At 44.1% G+C, this 23,366-nt stretch overlaps 1 protein-coding gene across 3 annotated transcripts in view; it reads right to left on the reverse strand.

Annotated features, from left to right (window-relative positions):
- Positions 1-9: 9 nt before the first annotated feature.
- The window catches only part of LOC106589859 (ras-related protein Rab-40B), a 39,285-nt gene continuing 15,928 nt past the window's right edge, over positions 10-23,366 (reverse strand). For all 3 annotated transcript variants that reach the window (XM_014180262.2, XM_014180260.2, XM_014180259.2), the window contains 5 exons: positions 17,194-17,254; positions 6,867-6,927; positions 2,804-2,881; positions 2,025-2,247; positions 10-1,817 (listed from right to left, as the gene is read on the reverse strand). In XM_014180262.2, the coding sequence (XP_014035737.1) occupies positions 1,516-1,817; positions 2,025-2,247; positions 2,804-2,881; positions 6,867-6,927; positions 17,194-17,254 (725 nt within the window). In that variant the 3' untranslated portion in view covers positions 10-1,515. The remainder of the gene's footprint in view (positions 1,818-2,024; positions 2,248-2,803; positions 2,882-6,866; positions 6,928-17,193; positions 17,255-23,366) is intronic.

Genomic DNA, 23,366 nt, shown 5'->3' on the forward strand with positions numbered 1-23,366 from the left:
AGAAGACAGTTCCTGTTTGTGAAATTTATTGTAGTGGTAATATTTACTGTACAAAACAGCTTGTTCATTCAGTGACGTCCTCACTACGTCTGCTGTGTCTTTGGTGTTGTCACTATCTATCTGAAATTATAAACTGGCTGGTTCCAGCCCTGAATGCTGATTGGCTGAAAGTTGTGCTACATTTAAGCAATAATGCACCTCGGGGGGGGGGTTGTGGTATATGGCCAATATATCACGGCTAAGGGCAGTTCTTAATCACGACACAACGGGAGTGCCTGGATACAGCTCTTAGCCGTGGTATATTGGCCATATGCCACAAACCCCCGAGATGCCTTATTGCTCTTATAAACTGCTTACCAACGTAATTAGAGCAGTAAAAATAAATGTTTAGTCATACCCATGGTATAAGGTCTGATATACCACGGCTTTCAGCCAATCAGCATTCAGGGCTCGAATCACCCAGTTTATTATAGACCGTATACCACAAGTATGATAAAACATGTATTTTTACTGCTCTAATTACATTAGTAAACAGTTTATAATAGCATTAAGGCACCTTGGGGGTTTGTGATATATGGCCATGTTGCGTCGTGCCTAAGAACAGCCCTTAGCCGTGGTATATTCGCCATATACCACACCCCCTAGGGCCTTATTGCTTAATAGCATCATCTATGTCACTGTGAAACACTTACAAACCCAACAGCAAACAAACAGTATCAAACAACATTGTCATAACTGTACATATCATACAAATTCATTATACAAATGGTTTCTCCAAAGAATTGTCGACTTGAAATTCCAGACGTCGGCAAAAATAGTATTTTCCTGTAAAAAGGTAACGGTGTGTAAAACCAGTAGCCAGATCTTAAAAAGACTATGTCCAGCATTTTGTTTAAAAGGCAACGATATAGTATACCATTTATAATATCATTTATAATAACATTTATAATACCAGTCCACTAACGTTTCTTTCATTGTGAAATTAGACCACAGGTGTGAAACTCATTTGAATGCTTTGTGTCATTGGGTGAGGCAACAGGGCAAAAATAACCACAGATCATCCACAAATAGTGTACACATTGTACTATATAGCTGAACAGTTCATATGTTGACATACTGTATTCATGGAAACATATTACTCACTATACAGTCATATGGCTCAGACACGTTCGGTTGTCAAAACTTCCTTTTGGGTCCAAGGCTAGTGACCCGTAGTGTCAATCCACAGCCTCTGAGCATGGCAGGTTCCGTCCACATCTTCGTTCCACCATGGAGCTCAGGTGGGACTCTTGTGGGCCTGGAGGCCTAGAACATCCAGTCCCTGTGACAACTTCCTGGTCTGTGGATTATGGGGGGCTGTGAGGGGGTCACCCCTCATTGAACACACCCTTGAAGCTCACGTGGCTGGCTCTTGGTGTGCCTAGATGAGCTGCAGGTGTGAGCAACACCAATTTCCTGTTCCTGTGATGACAACATACTGTCCCAAGGACTTCCTATTCCTGTTTCGTCCGGTTGCTAGGATATCTTGCAGCTGTTGCCGGTGCAGCTCTGTGCGGCCGCCGGGCTGAGCTGCGGAGGGCGGGTACATTTTTTATTTTTCAGCAGCTGCCCTCCGGTCCTCTTGGCGGCGATGTGGGTGGTGTTGGTGGCGGTGACGGAGTAGGAGCTTCCGTGCATCATGCGGGCATTGAGGCCGTTGGCCATGGAGAAAGACTTGAGGTGGGACTTGAGGGCCAGGGGGAGAGGAAGCTTGTCAACCAGGTGGACCGGGGTGCAAGACACGATGGAACGACAGCACAGGTCCTGGAGACTCAACACTAAGAAAGAGAGAGAAGGGGAGGGGAGACAGAGAGAGAGGGAGAAAATATTTAATATTTCACAAATAGCAATAATACACCACGAGAGGGCACTGTTGGGTTAAACAGAGACAGTGAGAGAGAGACAGTGAGAGACAGAAAAAGAGAGAGACACAGAGAGAGAGACAGAGAAGTTGCTCTAGGCTCAGTGTTCACTGCCTCACTCACCTTTGTTGGGTCTCCAGAGTCTCTCCATACCGTGCCTCATCAGGACAATCCTGGCCAGCTCTGTGAAGGACTCTGTGATGTTGAAGTTGCACAGCGGGCTGACCTCGAAGAAGGTGACCCCTAACCTCTCAGCATACAGCTGGGCCTGCTCCGTGGTCACCTGACGCTTGTAGGCCAGGTGTAACCGGTTACCCACCAGGATCTTGGGAACTCCTGGTGCATGCTGGGTAGACAGGAAGGGAAACACAAAGTGGTGAGGTACAGATTCTGTTAGTACACCAGGATGGATAAGAGAGAGTGTGTGTGTGTGTGTGTGTGTGTGTGTGTGTGCGCGTTGCATAGCGTTCCTCCCTGTATTCAGTAAAATAATGTGGCAATACAAGGGGGGCATAAAGCTTTTCAAGAATCAAATCGTTGAGTATCCTACCATATGTGATGTTCATTGAAGTTGAATAATATTATTCACATAACATGGACTATCTTGGAAGTCTAACTCTGTGTGTGGCTAGTTTATGAGTGTGGGTGAGTTGTTTCGGAGCAGAGGCGAGAGGAGTGGGATGGAGTTCTGAGAAGGTTTAGTCACGCTCACAAGCAGATATTGAGCAATGTGTCTTACATCATAGAGCAATAGAGCAATTCAGTGAGAGTGCCTCAAATAGCACCATGTTCCCTTTAAAGTGCACTACTTTTGACCAGAACCCTTTGGGGAATAGGGTGCCATTTTTGGACACAGCAGTGGTTTACCTACTCGGGGGGAGCGACTGATCGGTGTCTCTTACCTCATCTATCTCCTTTATCCATCTGTCAATACCATCAAAGGACCATCGGTTGGTGATGTCATAGACCAAGATCACACCCTGAGAGAGAGAGAGAGAGAGAGAGAGAGAGAGAGAGAGAGAGAGAGAGAGAGAGATTGTGAAAATAGAGAGACATGACATAAAACAAGAATTGAATCGTCAGAAAGTGTATTGGAGGTGAAGTCAGGTGCAGGAGAGCAGAGTAGAATGAACAGGTGCTCTTTTGTTATAGTTCCAAAAACAAGAGCACTACATAAAACAAACACGCTCAAAAAACGGAACATAAAAGTAAAGCGCGTAAACTAACACCACATAACATGAAACAATTACACACAAAGCATGATGGGAAACAGAGGGTTAAACACAAGCAGCTTCACTGGGGAAATGAAAACCAGGTGTGTATGGAAACAAGACAAGACAAATGGATATATGAAAAATGGAGCGGCGATGGCTAGAAAGCCGGTGACGTCGATCGCCGCCCGAACAAGGAGAGGAGCCGACTTCGGCGGAAGTGGTGACAGGAATGTTATCGAGCATGCACTCTAAAACACAATCTCTCTAAGGGGAGATGCACATTATAATGTGTAATACTGTGTACAGTTAGCTACTTAAATTAAATTGAGGTCAGAGAAAATGAAGCATACTATTCCGTTAATGTGGGAACAGTGTAAACCTTAAAAAAGGGAAATGCACATTACAGTATAAATTCAATTAGCTAGAGTAGTCTGTCCAACTGCTATTAGGTTTTACTGTCACCAGTCTGTCCAACTGCTATTAGGTTTTACTGTCACCAGTCTGTCCAACTGCTATTAGGTTTTACTGTCACCAGTCTGTCCAACTGCTATTAGGTTTTACTGTCACCAGTCTGTCCAACTGCTATTAGGTTTTACTGTCACCAGTCTGTCCAACTGCTATTAGGTTTTACTGTCACCAGTCTGTCCAACTGCTATTAGGTTTTACTGTCACCAGTCTGTCCAACTGCTATTAGGTTTTACTGTCACCAGTCTGTCCAACTGCTATTAGGTTTTACTGTCACCAGTCTGTCCAACTGCTATTAGGTTTTACTGTCACCAGTCTGTCCAACTGCTATTAGGTTTTACTGTCACCAGTCTGTCCAACTGCTATTAGGTTTTACTGTCACCAGTCTGTCCAACTGCTATTAGGTTTTACTGTCACCAGTCTGTCCAACTGCTATTAGGTTTTACTGTCACCAGTCTGTCCAACTGCTATTAGGTTTTACTGTCACCGGAGGCACCAGTCTGTCCAACTGCTATTAGGTTTTACTGTCACCGGTGGCACCAGTCTGTCCAACTGCTATTAGGTTTTACTGTCACCGGTGGCACCAGTCTGTCCAACTGCTATTAGGTTTTACTGTCACCAGTCTGTCCAACTGCTATTAGGTTTTACTGTCACCAGTCTGTCCAACTGCTATTAGGTTTTACTGTCACCAGTCTGTCCAACTGCTATTAGGTTTTACTGTCACCAGTCTGTCCAACTGCTATTAGGTTTTACTGTTACCAGTCTGTCCAACTGCTATTAGGTTTTACTGTCACCAGTCTGTCCAACTGCTATTAGGTTTTACTGTCACCAGTCTATCCAACTGCTATTAGGTTTTACTGTCACCAGTCTGTCCAACTGCTATGAGGTTTTACTGTCACCAGTCTGTCCAACTGCTATTAGGTTTTACTGTCACCGGTGGCACCAGTCTGTCCAACTGCTATTAGGTTTTACTGTCACCGGTGGCACCAGTCTGTCCAACTGCTATTAGGTTTTACTGTCACCAGTCTGTCCAACTGCTATTAGGTTTTACTGTCACCAGTCTGTCCAACTGCTATTAGGTTTTACTGTCACCAGTCTGTCCAACTGCTATTAGGTTTTACTGTCACCGGTGGCACCAGTCTGTCCAACTGCTATTAGGTTTTACTGTCACCAGTCTGTCCAACTGCTATTAGGTTTTACTGTCACCAGTCTATCCAACTGCTATTAGGTTTTACTGTCACCAGTCTGTCCAACTGCTATTAGGTTTTACTGTCACCAGTCTGTCCAACTGCTATTAGGTTTTACTGTCACCAGTCTGTCCAACTGCTATTAGGTTTTACTGTCACCAGTCTGTCCAACTGCTATTAGGTTTTACTGTCACCAGTCTGTCCAACTGCTATTAGGTTTTACTGTTACCAGTCTGTCCAACTGCTATTAGGTTTTACTGTCACCAGTCTATCCAACTGCTATTAGGTTTTACTGTCACCAGTCTGTCCAACTGCTATTAGGTTTTACTGTCACCAGTCTGTCCAACTGCTATTAGGTTTTACTGTCACCGGTGGCACCAGTCTGTCCAACTGCTATTAGGTTTTACTGTCACCAGTCTATCCAACTGCTATTAGGTTTTACTGTCACCGGTGGCACCAGTCTGTCCAACTGCTATTAGGTTTTACTGTCACCAGTCTGTCCAACTGCTATTAGGTTTTACTGTCACCAGTCTGTCCAACTGCTATTAGGTTTTACTGTCACCAGTCTGTCCAACTGCTATTAGGTTTTACTGTCACCAGTCTGTCCAACTGCTATTAGGTTTTACTGTCACCAGTCTGTCCAACTGCTATTAGGTTTTACTGTCACCAGTCTGTCCAACTGCTATTAGGTTTTACTGTCACCAGTCTGTCCAACTGCTATTAGGTTTTACTGTCACCAGTCTGTCCAACAGCTATTAGGTTTTACTGTCACCAGTCTGTCCAACTGCTATTAGGTTTTACTGTCACCAGTCTGTCCAACAGCTATTAGGTTTTACTGTCACCAGTCTGTCCAACTGCTATTAGGTTTTACTGTCACCAGTCTGTCCAACTGCTATTAGGTTTTACTGTCACCGGAGGCACCAGCAACTGACACTGAGGATTCAAGCCAATTCTCCATCAATATGCATCCTATAGAACTGTTAGACGCCAGAGACTTGTGTGTGACTTCTATTTGTTGTGACCTGACCGCCCACACACACGCACACACACACACACAGAGTTGATCTCTGATGACTATAGTTATGGTGTGTACACAGTGTTCAAGAAGCACATCCTTCTGCCTCGCTATGGCAGGGGGTGTCATTGTCACCATGGTAACAGCCAGTCTATGGTCGGTAACGGGCCGTTTAGTAATAGTTCAGAAAAAAAATTACTTTATTCACAAAGTAATTTCATTCATCGCCTGGGAGGTGAGAATTCTCAGTAGCTGAGCAGCAGTGGGTCAGGATTGGGTAAAGCCAGTAGTGTTCAGTAGTAGCCCGTAAAAGGACTGGATCCACTAACAATCTATCATTCAACTGTTGTTTTTGAACAGGCCCCTCCACCCTGTTTAGATAGGCCCACCCATTCTGCACCGTTTCCACGGGGTTAATAGTGATGTTGCTGATATACAGATGAAAACATGTACAAACAACTCCCATGTCTCTATTCTATAATATTAGCACAGCCAGTAGGCTTGTACACGTACAGGCCTACAGCACAGTTTTACAGGTCCTCTGTAGTGGTGAAAAACGTTTTCAAAACTGGCTGCTATGTTCTTTACATTGAAATTCTCAAGCTATTTCTTTCCTCAGAGATGAAATCTGTCCTTCGAGTGAGGTTTTATGTTTTATACATGAGGGTTTAGTGGGCAGTAAAGACATGTTTTATACATGAGGGTTTAGTGTGCAGTAAAGACATGTTTTATACATGAGGGTTTAGTGTGCAGTAAAGACATGTTTTATACATGAGGGTTTAGTGTGCAGTAAAGACATGTTTTATACATGAGGGTTTAGTGTGCAGTAAAGACATGTTTTATACATGAGGGTTTAGTGGGCAGTAAAGACATGTTTTATACATGAGGGTTTAGTGGGCAGTAAAGACATGTTTTATACATGAGGGTTTACTGTGCAGTGTTCAACAGCAGCATTCCCCTGCTGTAAACACTATGCTATTTGTTTTCTGATTGTGAAAGGACTGATCCATTATCAAACAACGTACTGAAAAATGCTGAACACACTCTCTTTGGCAAAGGTGCACACTCAAACACACACACATACCTGTGCTCCTCTGGAGTAGGAGCGGAAGATGGTGCAGAAGCGCCCCTGGCCAGATGTGTCCCTGAAACAACACACAAAGGTTAGAGGTCAGGGGTTAAAGGGTCAGCAGGTCAACCACCTGTCAATCAAATCACACAGCATTCCACCCTTAATCTCATGACCTTATTCAGGGAAAGGCACCTGGGTCGTTCGACAACTTCTGTGCCTTTTGAGAAGTGTAACTTGGTAAAAAAAAGAAAAAGACATTTGATTTCAACAAATTGTAACATTCTGTCATTAAAAGCAACTTGATAAAAAAAACAAGTGACTATGGTTGACGATTTAATTTGAAATCATCCATAAATCTACTTGTGACCTGGGGAATGGAAGCTTGTGTGCAACAGGGAGGGGCAATTGGATGCATTGTTTCCCAAAAACATTTAATTACTAAAACATTGGTAACAGCGGTGACATGTTTTGTTCGACCCGCTCATTTTCCATCACAAAACACCAGAAAATGACCAAAAAGAATAGAACCAGCTGTCCTGCTTTTACACTATGATTTGACTAGCGTTTCTTTTAAAAAATATATTAAAAAAGGAAGTAACACCATATTAAAATGAGAGTTCAGTTCACGTAACAGGGTGGACCTTAAAATGAGGGACAGTAAATTAATCACTAATCACATTAAATAATTCATAGCCTTCAGAAATTACTTTGTCAAAGCAACAAAATAACTAATGCCTTTACAATGATGGTGAAACTTTGGGAAATGTTTGCATTAAGTGGGTCGGAATTTTCCTAGAAGTGACACAGGGAATTTTGGCATGATTGAATTCTTCATGTGGTCTACAGTCCCTATAGAAAGCCTACACCTCCTCGACATTTCTTTACATTTTGTTGCATTACAAAGTGGGATTAAAATGTATTTAATTGTAAAAAAATAAATAAAATAAAAATACGTTTGTCAACGATCTACACAAACTCCTCTGTAAAGTCAAAGTAGAAGAAACATTGTAAATGTTTAGATGAATGAAAACTAAAACACTAGAATAGCTTGATTAGATAAGTCTTCACCCCCCAGAGTCATTACATGTTAGAAGCACTTTTGGCAGTGATTACAGCTGTGAGTCTTTCTGGGTAAGTCTCTAAGAGCTTTCCACACATGGAATGTGCCATATGTGCCCATTATTCTTTTCTAAATTCTTCAAGCTCCGTCAAGGTGTTGGGAATCATGACTAGACAGCTATTTTCTACTCTTGTCATAGATTTCCAAGCAGACTTAAGTCAAAACTGTAACTTGTGCATTCAGGAACATTCACTGTCTTCTTGGTAAGTAACTCTAGTGTAAATCTGGCTTTGTGTTATTGCCCTGCTGAAAGGTGAATTCCTCTTCCAGTGTCTGGTGTAAAGCAGACTGAAGCAGATTTTCCTCTCGGATTTTGCCTGTGCTTAGCACCATCCCATTTCTTTTCATCCTGAAAAACTCCCCAGTCTTTGCCGATGTCAAGCATACCCATACCATGATGCAGCCACCACCATGCTTGAAAATAAGGAAGCAGCCACTCATGTTCGCCCCAAACATAAGGCTTTGCAATTATGGCTAGACAGCAATTGAGGGAGCACTGGAGTAGGAAGCCACAGCATTTTGATGGAGTCCCGTCATATTTGTCCAGGAGGGACACACTGCTAGATGGGCTGGGATACTGGCTCGCTAGGTTGACTGGTGGTAGATAATCCTCGGCCCGAGGGAGGTGATGCCCCTTGGGTAACGTTTAGACACTGCAGAACCTCTTCCATAGCCATTCCCGTTTGAGCCAGCTGGTCGTGGTGTTGGCGAAGTAGGGTTTCCTGTTCGCTGACCATCTGAAAGAAGCCTTGATCAACTGCTGCTTCCATAATATTGAGGTGTTATTCTGTAACATAGACGCTGGGAGTCAGGAAGCAGGTGGGGAGTTGAATAGAATATGAACAATACAAAAACAGGAGTAGTGTCGGGACATGGAAACAGAGTCAATAACGTCTGATGGAAAATAACAACAGAGGGCTATATATATATAGGGGGTAATCAGGAAGGTGATGAGTCCAGGTGTAACTGATGAGACGCGGGTGTGCGTAATGATGGGCAGCCAGGGCCGGTAGCTAGTAAACCGCCAGGGCCGGTAGCTAGTAAACCGCCAGGGCCGGTAGCTAGTAAACAGCCAGGGCCGGTAGCTAGTAAACCGCCAGGGCCGGTAGCTAGTAAACAGCCAGGGCCGGTAGCTAGTAAACAGCCAGGGCCGGTAGCTAGTAAACCGACAACGTCGAACACCGGAGGGGAGGAGCAGGTCGATGTGACTATGTTTCTGATAATAATTTCCGACATTTTAATAGGCTATTTGTTAGTCAAATTGTCTATAATTAGATACATGCAACTTCTCTTCTGTCATTATATGTTGCCCTAGAAGACTAAATAAACCCTTACTCACCAGAATAATGTCATCAATTACAGAATGAATGCTTCAATCTAGTTGATGTCGGTAAAGTTCTATGAGCTGCGAAAACGACCCAACATGTTTCTGATAAGATTTTAGTTCGGCATTGGATGCATATTTTATGTAGTTGAAATACTAATCAGCTTTTATGATTTTGATAAAGACAGCACCTCTACAGACGGTATCTAATTGCACATTCACATTCTCTCAAGATGCTGAAAGAAAAAAATCATATTTCTCCACTCCTGTTCCCGAGTCAAAATGTACATTTGGGGTATAATTTTACTGCAAGAAATACTTAATTCTGTAGGAGTTAATATTAAGACTCTGTGAGAGGTTCTAGACCTACAGTCAGTGTCCTGATTTCAGTTTCCATGTGACCCATCTGAGCAGAAGGTTCCCTTGATGTGGCACAGGCCTTTTTGAAGTCCCCTTATTGTGACTGACATTTGTATAGCGCCTCACCATCATCACATGACATAGGCACTGCTGTCATCCTCTTTTACCACTTGACCAAATCTTTCCCAAACAGACTACTGTTGTGGCCCTCCTCCTATAACACCAGGCTACTGTTGTGGCCCTCCTCCTATAACACCAGGCTACTGTTGTGGCCCTCCTCCTATAACACCAGGCTACTGTTGTGGCCCTCCTCCTATAACACCAGGCTACTGTTGTGGCCCTCCTCCCTATAACACCAGGCTACTGTTGTGGCCCTCCTCCTATAACACCAGGCTACTGTTGTGGCCCTCCTCCTATAACACCAGGCTACTGTTGTGGCCCTCCTCCTATAACACCAGGCTACTGTTGTGGCCCTCCTCCTATAACACCAGGCTACTGTTGTGGCCCTCCTCCTATAACACCAGGCTACTGTTGTGGCCCTCCTCCTATAACACCAGGCTACTGTTGTGGCCCTCCTCCTATAACACCAGGCTACTGTTGTGGCCCTCCTCCTATAACACCAGGCTACTGTTGTGGCCCTCCTCCTATAACACCAGGCTACTGTTGTGGCCCTCCTCCTATAACACCAGGCTACTGTTGTGGCCCTCCTCCTATAACACCAGGCTACTGTTGTGGCCCTCCTCCTATAACACCAGGCTACTGTTGTGGCCCTCCTCCTATAACACCAGGCTACTGTTGTGGCCCTCCTCCTATAACACCAGGCTACTGTTGTGGCCCTCCTCCTATAACACTAGGCTACTGTTGTGGCCCTCCTCCTATAACACTAGGCTACTGTTGTGGCCCTCCTCCTATAACACCAGGCTACTGTTGTGGCCCTCCTCCTATAACACCAGGCTACTGTTGTGGCCCTCCTCCTATAACACCAGGCTACTGTTGTGGCCCTCCTCCTATAACACCAGGCTACTGTTGTGGCCCTCCTCCTATAACACCAGGCTACTGTTGTGGCCCTCCTCCCTATAACACCAGGCTACTGTTGTGGCCCTCCTCCTATAACACCAGGCTACTGTTGTGGCCCTCCTCCTATAACACCAGGCTACTGTTGTGGCCCTCCTCCTATAACACTAGGCTACTGTTGTGGCCCTCCTCCTATAACACCAGGCTACTGTTGTGGCCCTCCTCCTATAACACCAGGCTACTGTTGTGGCCCTCCTCCTATAACACTAGGCTGCTGTTGTGGCCCTCCTCCTATAACACTAGGCTGCTGTTGTGGCCCTCCTCCTATAACACCAGGCTACTGTTGTGGCCCTCCTCCTATAACACCAGGCTACTGTTGTGGCCCTCCTCCTATAACACCAGGCTACTGTTGTGGCCCTCCTCCTATAACACTAGGCTGCTGTTGTGGCCCTCCTCCTATAACATTGGACTACTGTTCTTCTATAACATTAGGCTACTGTTCTGGCCCTCCTCCTATAACATTGGACTACTGTTCTTCTATAACACTAGGCTACTGTTCTTCTATAACACTAGGCTACTGTTCTTCTATAACACTAGGCTACTGTTCTTCTATAACACTAGGCTACTGTTCTTCTATAACATTAGGCTACTGTTCTTCTATAACATTAGGCTACTGTTCTTCTATAACATTAGGCTACTGTTCTTCTATAACATTAGGCTACTGTTCTTCTATAACACTAGGCTACTGTTCTTCTATAACACTAGGCTACTGTTCTTCTATAACACTAGGCTACTGTTCTTCTATAACACTAGGCTACTGTTCTTCTATAACACTAGGCTACTGTTGTGCCCCTTCTATAACACTAGGCTACTGTTGGCCTTCTATAACACTAGGCTACTGTTCTTCTATAACACTAGGCTACTGTTCTTCTATAACACTAGGCTACTGTTCTTCTATAACACTAGGCTACTGTTCTTCTATAACATTAGGCTACTGTTCTTCTATAACATTAGGCTACTGTTCTTCTATAACATTAGGCTACTGTTCTTCTATAACATTAGGCTACTGTTCTTCTATAACACTAGGCTACTGTTCTTCTATAACACTAGGCTACTGTTCTTCTATAACACTAGGCTACTGTTCTTCTATAACACTAGGCTACTGTTCTTCTATAACACTAGGCTACTGTTCTTCTATAACATTAGGCTACTGTTCTTCTATAACATTAGGCTACTGTTCTTCTATAACATTAGGCTACTGTTCTTCTATAACATTAGGCTACTGTTCTTCTATAACATTAGGCTACTGTTCTTCTATAACATTAGGCTACTGTTCTTCTATAACATTAGGCTACTGTTCTTCTATAACATTAGGCTACTGTTCTTCTATAACACTAGGCTACTGTTCTTCTATAACACTAGGCTACTGTTCTTCTATAACACTAGGCTACTGTTCTTCTATAACACTAGGCTACTGTTCTTCTATAACACTAGGCTACTGTTCTTCTATAACACTAGGCTACTGTTCTTCTATAACACTAGGCTACTGTTCTTCTATAACATTAGGCTACTGTTCTTCTATAACATTAGGCTACTGTTCTTCTATAACATTAGGCTACTGTTCTTCTATAACATTAGGCTACTGTTCTTCTATAACATTAGGCTACTGTTCTTCTATAACATTAGGCTACTGTTCTTCTATAACATTAGGCTACTGTTCTTCTATAACATTAGGCTACTGTTCTTCTATAACATTAGGCTACTGTTCTTCTATAACATTAGGCTACTGTTCTTCTATAACATTAGGCTACTGTTCTTCTATAACATTAGGCTACTGTTCTTCTATAACATTAGGCTACTGTTCTGGCCCTCCTTCTATAACAGACTACTGTTCTGGCCCTGTTACTGCCTTATTGCATACATATGCCCGTTTTAGAATATTTTTATTCTGTATATTTGTATTATTTTTACTCTGTCGTTTAGGTCATTATTGTGGAGTCACTACCATGTTGTTGATCCATCCTCAGTTTTCTCCCATCACAGACAAACTCTGTAGCCGTTTTAAAATCACCAATGGCCTCATGGTGACATCCCTGAGCAGTTTCCTTCCTGTCCTGCAGCTCAGTTCAGAAGGACGACTTTGTGTCTGGGTGGTTTAATACATCATCATTATTAACTTGACCATGCTTAAATAGGTATTCAATATCTGATTTGTTATTGTTACCCATCTACCAATCACTGCCTTTCTTTATGAGGCTTTCGCAAAGCTCCCTGGTCTTTGTAGTTGTATCTGTATTTGAAATTCAATAGTTGACTGAGGGACCTTCCAGATGTTGTATGTATGGGGGACAGAGGAAGGGTTAGTCATTCAAAAATCATGTCAACCCCTATTATTTCAAACAGAGTGAGTCCATGTAACTTACGTGATTTTGTTGAGCCAAAATTGACTTTTGAACTAATTTAGGAGTGTCTAAAGAAAGAGGGTGAATATTTATGCAACGACTATATTTTAGTTTTATTTATTTGTAAAACCTTTTTTCACTTTGACATTACAGTATTTTGTATAGATCAAGGACCAAAAAGTACAATTAAATCCATTTGAATTCGTAACGCAACAAAAAAGTTCAAATGGGATGTAGACTTTCTATAGGCCCTGTATATTAAAGTACTCTTCATTTAACAAAATCTATATTTGTGCACAATTTCTATTTAAAATATATAAAACAAAAAAAACACTTTTCATTAAAAACGACCCATCTATTGCTGTTGGCCAACAACCAACCAATCATTTGTCAGACCATCACTGATGATTTTCTACGTTCAGCAACACTAACCACTTCTCAAATGTATAGTATATTTGTCTGTGAAATTCAGACAATTTATACATTCCACATAATTGGTCTTACAAAGAGAGGATTAACGACACTGGTATTTTACGCCTGTATTTAAAATAATGCACTCTGGGAGGGAGGGTAGTGAGAGAGCGAGAGCAATAACATGTTTCCAGATTGCATTCTCCAGACCTGGATGCCAGAGCAGTGTTTGGGTTGGCACACACACACACACACACACACACACACACACACACACACACACACACTTTGGCCTTGGGCCTAGACTTCTGACTATTAGATTTGAAATCCAGCTGTGTTTAATTCGATGAGAGAGTGCATCGTCACGCGCATATAAGACACTAAATTGTTGTTTCTTGATATGATTTAATACAATGACACTACAAACCATCTGGTACATAAAGATGTCATCCACCAGCCAGCCCTTTCTCGTCTGAGATTGAGCCTGGGGATGAGGTTAGCTACACAACAGCCTACTATGGAGGGAGAAGATGTTTTATAGGGGAAAGAAATACAAATCAAAGGAGAATAACCTTCCACTGTTTAGATACTCATATTCTTCTTCCTTCTCACAAGCTGTAGCTTTGCAATCAGCTTATTGTGGTTATGCCCAATGATTAGGGTTATTGGTTATCCCTAGGGTTAGTGGTTATCCCTAGGGTTAGTGGTTATCCCTAGGGTTAGTGGTTATTGGTTATCCCTAGGGTTAGTGGTTATTGGTTATCCCTAGGGTTATGGTTATTGGTTATCCCAATGATTAGGGTTATTGGTTATCCCTAGGGTTAGTGGTTATCCCTAGGGTTAGTGGTTATTGGTTATCCCTAGGGTTAGTGGTTATCCCAATGATTAGGGTTAGTGGTTATCCCTAGGGTTAGTGGTTATCCCTAGGGTTAGTGGTTATCCCTAGGGTTAGTGGTTATTGGTTATCCCTAGGGTTAGTGGTTATTGGTTATCCCTAGGGTTAGTGGTTATCCCTAGGGTTAGTGGTTATCCCTAGGGTTAGTGGTTATTGGTTATCCCTAGGGTTAGTGGTTATTGGTTATCCCTAGGGTTATGGTTATTGGTTATCCAATGATTAGGGTTATTGGTTATCCCTAGGGTTAGTGGTTATCCCAATGATTAGGGTTAGTGGTTATCCCTAGGGTTAGTGGTTATCCCTAGGGTTAGTGGTTATCCCTAGGGTTAGTGGTTATCCCTAGGGTTAGTGGTTATCCCTAGGGTTAGTGGTTATTGGTTATCCCTAGGGTTATTGGTTATCCCTAGGGTTAGTGGTTATCCCAAGGGTTAGTGGTTATCCCTAGGGTTAGTGGTTATCCCTAGGATTAGTGGTTATCCCTAGGGTTAGGGTTATCCCTAGGGTTAGTGGTTATCCCTAGGGTTAGTGGTTATCCCTAGGGTTAGTGGTTATTGGTTATCCCTAGGGTTAGGGTTATCCCTAGGGTTAGTGGTTATTGGTTATCCCTAGGGTTAGTGGTTATCCCTAGGGTTAGTGGTTATTGGTTATCCCTAGGGTTAGTGGTTATTGGTTATCCCTAGGGTTAGTGGTTATCCCAATGATTAGGGTTATTGGTTATCCCTAGGGTTAGTTGTTATCCCTAGGGTTAGTGGTTATTGGTTATCCCTAGGGTTAGTGGTTATTGGTTATCCCTAGGGTTAGGGTTATCCCTAGGGTTATGGTTATTGGTTATCCCAATGATTAGGGTTATTGGTTATCCCTAGGGTTAGTGGTTATCCCTAGGGTTATGGTTATTGGTTATCCCTAGGGTTAGTGGTTATCCCTAGGGTTATGGTTATTGGTTATCCCTAGGGTTAGTGGTTATCCCTAGGGTTATTGTGGTTATCGGTTATCCCTAGGGTTAGGGTCATCCCTAGGGTTATTGTGGTTATCGGTTATCCCTAGGGTTATTGTGGTTATCCCTAGGGTTATTGTGGTTATCCCTAGGGTTATGGTCATTGGTTATCCCTAGGGTTATGTTATTGTTTATCCCTAGGGCTAGTGGTTATCCCTAGGGTTATGGTCATTGGTTATCCCCAGGGTTAGGGCTAGTGGTTATCCCCAGGGTTAGGGCTAGTGGTTATCCCCAGGGTTAGGGCTAGTGGTTATCCCCAGGGTTAGGGCTAGTGGTTATCCCCAGGGTTAGGGCTAGTGGTTATCCCTAGGGTTAGGGCTAGTGGTTATCCCCAGGGTTAGTGGTTATCCCTAGGGCTAGGACTAATGGTTATCCCTAGGGTTACTGTGGTTATCCCCAGGGTTACTGTGGTTATCCCCAGGGTCAGGGTTATTTTGGTTATCCCTAGGGTTACTGTGGTTATCCCTAGGGTCAGGGTTACTGTGGTTATCCCCAGGGTCAGGGTTACTGTGGTTATCCCCAGGGTTACTGTGGTTATCCCCAGGGTTACTGTGGTTATCCCCAGGGTCAGGGTTACTGTGGTTATCCCTAGGGTTACTGTGGTTATCCCCAGGGTCAGGGTTATTTTGGTTATCCCTAGGGTTACTGTGGTTATCCCTAGGGTCAGGGTTACTGTGGTTATCCCCAGGGTTACTGTGGTTATCCCCAGGGCCAGGGTTACTGTGGTTAATCCCAGGGTCAGGGTTATTGTGGTTATCCCTAGGGTTACTGTGGTTAATCCCAGGGTCAGGGTTATTTTGGTTATCCCTAGGGTCAGGGTTATTTTGGTTACTCTACCTGCAGTGTATCCCTAGGCTTACTCCACATTCATGCCAAGTTCCCAATTTTCACAACTGGCTAATTCTGCACGCTAACCGCTTAACTACGTTATAAATTTACCAATGTTCCACCATGCCTCACTAGCTCTTTGCTAATGCTACACTAGCCGCACAAGCATTTTACCACTGTTTCACCAATGTCACGCTAGCCAGCTGTGATTAGCGTGTAGCCATAGGGAGGAGGATAGAGAGCATTTCTAACACCCCCTCTGTTAAAGCGTGAAATAATCTCATCCTCTTAGACATCAAACTACATTTCCAGATTAATAATTCAATATTGACTCGACTAAAAGCAAAACCCTCTAAAAATAAAAAGTACTGCTCTCAGGGTAGGGGTCAGGAGTAGAGTGGAGAGGCGCGGATGGCAGAGAACACACGATGGGGACCACAGAGTGGTCTGTCTACAATCCCCCTTCCTGTAATCAGACTTGCATGTTTCTTATTGAGCCTCTGTTCAGAAGTCATCTCTCCTTATAACAAGGTCTGCCTTTCTCTGACCTCCAGGACAATACTCTATTCTCCTAATCTGATCAACATGATACAGCCAGAGTACTGTTTGGTACACAGCCCCCCGTCTTATCAAATAGATAAGGGATTTACCCTATCAAATAGATAAGACGAGGGGCTGTGTACCAAATGGCCCTCTATCCCCTACATACAGCCGCATGGGGACCTGGTCAAAAGTAGTGCACTATATAGGAAATAGGATTCCAGTTGGGACACAGACAGGAACTAGGAGGCCATAGAGTCACATTTAACGTTTCAATATCCCTGACGTGGAAATGGGATGAGTTTAGCAGGGTAACGTGTGTGTGCGTGTGTGTGTTGGTGTGCGCGTGTGTATGTGTGTGTGTTGGTATGTGCGTGTGTATGTGTTGGTGTGTGAGTTGGTGTGTGTGTGTGTGTTGGTGTGTATGTGTGTGTACAGTGACTTCACTCACCAGAGTTGCAGCTTGACTCGTCTTCCATCTAGGAGTATCGTAGTCGTCTTGTAGTCGATTCCTGCCAACAACATACAATGATGTTAATACCATCTCTCTTAGTCTACTCTGAATGTATCTAGGCCTTGTACAGTATGTCTGAACTGTCATGATCGTTCTACATGAGGGAGAGAGAGAGGACAGGCTATGTGGAAACTCAGCTGCACTTCCTAACATCCTGCCCAATGTATGACCATATTAGAGACACATATTTCCCTCATTACACAGACCCACAGAGAATTTGAAAACAAACCCAATTTTGATAAACTCACATATCTCCTGGGTGAAATACCACAGTGTGACATCACAGCAGCAAGATTTGTGACCTGTTGCCACAAGAAAAGGGCAACCAATGAAGAACAAACACCATTGTAAATACAACCCATATTTATGTTTATTTATTTTCCCTTTTGTACTTGAACTATTTGCACATATGATATTTGAAATGTCTTTATTCTTTTGTAACTCTTGTGAGTGTAATGTTTACTGTTCATTTGTATTGCTTATTTCACTTTTTGTTTATCATCTACTTCACTTGCTTTGGCAATGTTAACATATGTTTCCCATGATAATAAAGCCCCTTGAATATAATTGAGACAGAGAGAGACACAGAGACTGAGACAGAGAGACACACACACAGAGAGAGAGACATACAGAGACAGAGAGAGACAGACAGAGACACACACAGAGACAGAGAGAGACAGACAGAGACACACACAGAGACAGAGAGAGACAGACAGAGACACACACAGAGAGACAGAGACACACACAGAGAGAGACACACAGAGACAGAGAGAGAGACACACAGAGACAGAGAGAGAGACACACAGAGACAGAGAGAGAGACAGAGAGAGAGACACACACACACACACACACACAGAGACAGACACACACAGAGACAGAGACACACACACACAGAGAGACACACAGAGAGAGAGAGACAGAGACACACAGAGACAGAGAGACAGAGACACAGAGAGACACACAGAGAGACACACAGACAGACAGACACACAGACAGACAGACACACAGACAGACAGACACACAGACAGAGAGACACACAGACAGAGAGACACACAGACAGAGAGACACACAGACAGAGACACACACAGACAGAGACACACACAGACAGACACAGAGACAGACACAGAGACACACACAGACAGACACAGAGACAGACACAGAGACAGACACAGAGACAGACACAGAGACAGACACAGAGACAGACACAGACAGAGACACACACAGACACACACACAGACAGAGACACACACAGACAGAGACACACACAGACAGACACAGAGACAGACACAGAGACAGACACAGAGACAGACACAGAGACAGACACAGAGACAGACACAGAGACAGACACAGAGACAGACACAGAGACAGACAGATGAATAAGAGGATACTTAATGAGGCTCTGTATGTTTCAGCAGGAATCAGGAGGTAACATGTGGAAGAAGAACTCTCCATCTGTCATCCAGCAGGGAGCAGATTAAACTTTAAAACTGAGTGAGTGAACATGTCTACATCCCCTATGGGCCCTGGTCCAAAGTAGTGCACTATAATGGGGAATAGGGTGGTGAGTGAGGTGGGCAGACATGTGAAACAACTGAGGCAACACTGATGAACACACACACACACACACACACACACACACACACACACACACACAGGTCACCCAGATGAGTCCTAAACAGAGTCTAGAGTGTTAGACATTCCAAAGTGACACTGGGATAGAAATGTGATCCTGTTGAAAATCCCCCAACATTACAAGGGCCCCCCGGCTCCTAAGGCAGTGACGACTGCTTCCATACCTGTCCCTAGAGAGCTCATCAGACACAGCTCTTATCCGTGCATCACAAATCACACAGACTTCAACCGTCACACTGGACCTTTTCAAGTGCTGATTCCATAATCTGGAACATTTAGCTAAGTACTTAAAATCTTCTTACGTTGTTGATTACGATGGCATAATGTGACAGACAGACAGACAGACAGACAGACAGACAGACAGACAGACAGACAGACAGACAGACAGACAGACAGACAGACAGACAGACAGACAGACAGACAGACAGACAGACAGACAGACAGACAGACAGACAGAACAGACAGACAGACAGACAGACAGACAGACAGACAGACAGACAGACAGACAGACAGACAGACAGACAGACAGACAGACAGACAGACAGACAGACAGACAGACAGACAGACAGACAGACAGACAGACAGACAGACAGACAGACAGACAGACAGACAGACGAGACAGACAGACAGACAGACAGACAGACAGACAGACGAGACAGACAGACAGACAGACAGACAGACAGACAGACAGACAGACAGACAGACAGACAGACAGACAGACAGACAGACAGACAGACAGACAGACAGACAGACAGACAGACAGACAGACAGACAGACAGACAGACAGACAGACAGACAGACAGACAGACAGACAGACAGACAGACAGACAGACAGACAGACAGAAAGAAAGATTAGCGGCAGAGATGTAATAAGACTTCACATGACCCAGCTGTTTTTTCTCATCAGACATGTAGGTGGGGTCAAAGGGCAGGACTCCTAGGCTGTGTCTGTGTGTCTGTGTGTGTGTGTCAAAGGTCACGATCCTGGAGACCAGATCCAATGTTAACCCAACACCCTACTGACGTTACGCTATCACCACAGAATGACACGTGTGTGTGTGTGTGTGTGTGTGTGTGTGTGTGTGTGTATGTGCGTACGTGAAGATGACAATGTGTTTGCATAGAAATCAAACTAAATCCATGACCATCTAAGGGTTAAGTTACAGTAGTGATGATGAAATCCCCACTGGATCTCACCCAGTGAGAATGACTCATACTGCACAGCAGACAGCTACATAGTGACAGCAGCACACACACACACACACACACACAAGTATTCAAGCACGCACGCTTGGATACATGCAAACACACACACACACACACTAAACCTGTGAGTATTATGATGCAGCTTCAGTATGTACTCAGAGCCCTACCATGTCTGGAAGCAGCAGTGTGTGTCTGCTCAATAAGGAGGTCCTGATAATTACAGTAATAACAGCAGAAAAGCCACTTTACTTTTGGTCAATGAGAGCAGCACAAATGTAACATTCGCATTATTCATTCCTTTACACTTGTGTGTATTAGGTAGTTGTTGTGGAATTGGTAGATTACTTGTTAGATATTACTGCATGGTCGGAACTAGAAGCACAAGCATTTTGCTACACTCGCATTAACCATGCTAACCATGTGTATGTGACAAATAACATTTGATTTGCATCGTAATAATGCACTGTATTGCATCATAATAATGGACTGTATTACACTTTATTTACTAATATAAAGTGTGTGAGTTCTGAGTGTGTGTGTCTCCACACGTGCGCTCACAGATACCAACGGCAGCTGGCAAATCACAGGTGGCATTTAATGCTTTTCCTCCATATCAAGAGTCAGTTCACCAGTCAAACTGTCACCCCTGGCAACAACCCTCCTCACGACCTGTACCCATAACGCATCCCTCTAGGTGTTGTTCCGGCCTCTCTGTACTGGTTCAACTGTCTGGTTGGGTTGGGATCGGTCTGTCTCTGACTTGACATTGTGTAATTGGATTGGACATACTGTAGTTTGTGCTGACACCCGCACACACACACACACACACACGCTACAGACTCCTCTAATTTAACAAGGACAAACACTTCTACACATATGTCGACTCACTCAATACAGTCAGGCACACTGTCCTGTTAGCTAATAGTTATCAATTCATCAAGTAAAAACATCAATATCTCTAATCACAAAAGCTCTATTGAAGCCACCTCGCAGCCATCTTGGTACTCCTCCTCCTCCATCTTGGTACTCCTCCTCCTCCTCCATCTTGGCACTCCTCCTCCTCCTCCATCTTGGCACTCCTCCTCCTCCTCCATCTTGGCACTCCTCCTCCTCCTCCATCTTGGCACTCCTCCTCCATCTTGGCACTCCTCCTCCTCCTCCATCTTGGCACTCCTCCTCCTCCTCCTCATCTTGGCACTCCTCCTCCTCCTCCATCTTGGCACTCCTCCTCCTCCTCCATCTTGGCACTCCTCCATCTTGGCACTCCTCCTCCATCTTGGCACTCCTCCTCCATCTTGGCACTCCTCCTCCTCCTCCTCCACCTTGGCACTCCTCCTCCATCTTGGCACTCCTCCTCCATCTTGGCACTCCTCCTCCATCTTGGCACTCCTCCTCCTCCTCCACCTTGGCACTCCTCCTCCTCCATCTTGGCACTCCTCCTCCTCCTCCACCTTGGCACTCCTCCTCCTCCATCTTGGCACTCCTCCTCCTCCTCCACCTTGGCACTCCTCCTCCTCCACCTTGGCACTCCTCCTCCTCCACCTTGGCACTCCTCCTCCTCCACCTTGGCACTCCTCCTCCATCTTGGCACTCCTCCTCCATCTTGGCACTCCTCCTCCATCTTGGCACTCCTCCTCCATCTTGGCACTCCTCCTCCATCTTGGCACTCCTCCTCCATCTTGGCACTCCTCCTCCATCTTGGCACTCCTCCTCCATCTTGGCACTCCTCCTCCATCTTGGCACTCCTCCTCCATCTTGGCACTCCTCCTCCATCTTGGCACTCCTCCTCCATCTTGGCACTCCTCCTCCTCCACCTTGGCACTCCTCCTCCTCCACCTTGGCACTCCTCCTCCTCCACCTTGGCACTCCTCCTCCATCTTGGCACTCCTCCTCCATCTTGGCACTCCTCCTCCATCTTGGCACTCCTCCTCCATCTTGGCACTCCTCCTCCATCTTGGCACTCCTCCTCCACCTTGGCACTCCTCCTCCATCTTGGCACTCCTCCTCCATCTTGGCACTCCTCCTCCATCTTGGCACTCCTCCTCCATCTTGGCACTCCTCCACATTGTAAAATATATTTTGGAAGCTATAGAAATACATTTATTAATGGCTACATTTGTTGTGCCACATTTATTCTATTACAGACACCTTAATGCAGACTTTTAAATGATATTATGTGAGATAAACATAAAACTACACATTTTAAGAACATGTAAAACATTTTCCTTAATGATGCACTATGTAGAAATCGCTCTGCCATTTCCTGATTGCTACAATTCTAATAGTTGTCATTTCAGTTTGGGACAAAAAACAAAGCTCTGTCAGAGTGACCATCAGGTTCTTGGTCACCTCCCTGACCAAGGCCCTTCTCCCCCGATTGCTCAGTTTGGCCGGGTAGCCAGCTCTAGGAAGAGTCTTGGTGGTTTCAAACTTCTTCCATTTAAGAATGATGGAGGCCACTGTGTTCTTGGGGACCTTAAATGGAGCAGAATTTTCTGGTACCCTCCCCAGATCTGTGCCTCGACACAATCCTGTCTCGGAGCTCTACGGACAATTCCTTCGATCTCACGGCTTGGATTTTGCTCTGACATGCACTGTCAACTGTGGGACCTTTATATAGACAGGTGTGTGCCTTTCCAAATCATGTGAAATCAATTTAATTTATCACAGGTGGACCATGTCGTAGTGTTTGATATCATTAAATGTGAAGACTTTATATTATCAAATCAATTTTCAGTGTATTTTAATTATGCAATTAAACTAATCATGTAACTTTAACTAGGAAGTCGGGGCACTACGGAAAAGTGTTTATATAGTGTCAATTTCCGAATATAACTCTTCAGATATTTTCATATCTTATCGATTAGTCACTTAATGTATTATTACCTCATCAGTCTCATTACTGAACGTAGCAAACCCTTGGATATCTGCACGAACCCTAGCATAGAATCATGACTCAGCAATATACAAAGTATTTATTTACTAAGTTAATCACAGAATTACATAAACACACACAAAAATAAGTCATACATTGGTTACTACATGATACAAAAAGCGGATGAAACTGTTATGACGGCTTTGTAGACAAAGGAAAGGGGGTGGGGACCGCTCAAGAGCGGGAAACTCAGTGGATTCAAGTACATACAGTTGACTACACTACACTCATGGAAATGCCTATACATTGAACATGAACAACCGCTCATTCGAAAAGAAATTCAATTTACATATTTACGAGTGTATGCCTTTGTTGTCCCTCTCTGTGGTCGCTGGTC

The sequence above is a fragment of the Salmo salar genome, chromosome ssa28 (assembly GCF_905237065.1).
Source record: "Salmo salar chromosome ssa28, Ssal_v3.1, whole genome shotgun sequence".
In the NCBI taxonomy this organism is placed as follows: domain Eukaryota; kingdom Metazoa; phylum Chordata; class Actinopteri; order Salmoniformes; family Salmonidae; genus Salmo; species Salmo salar.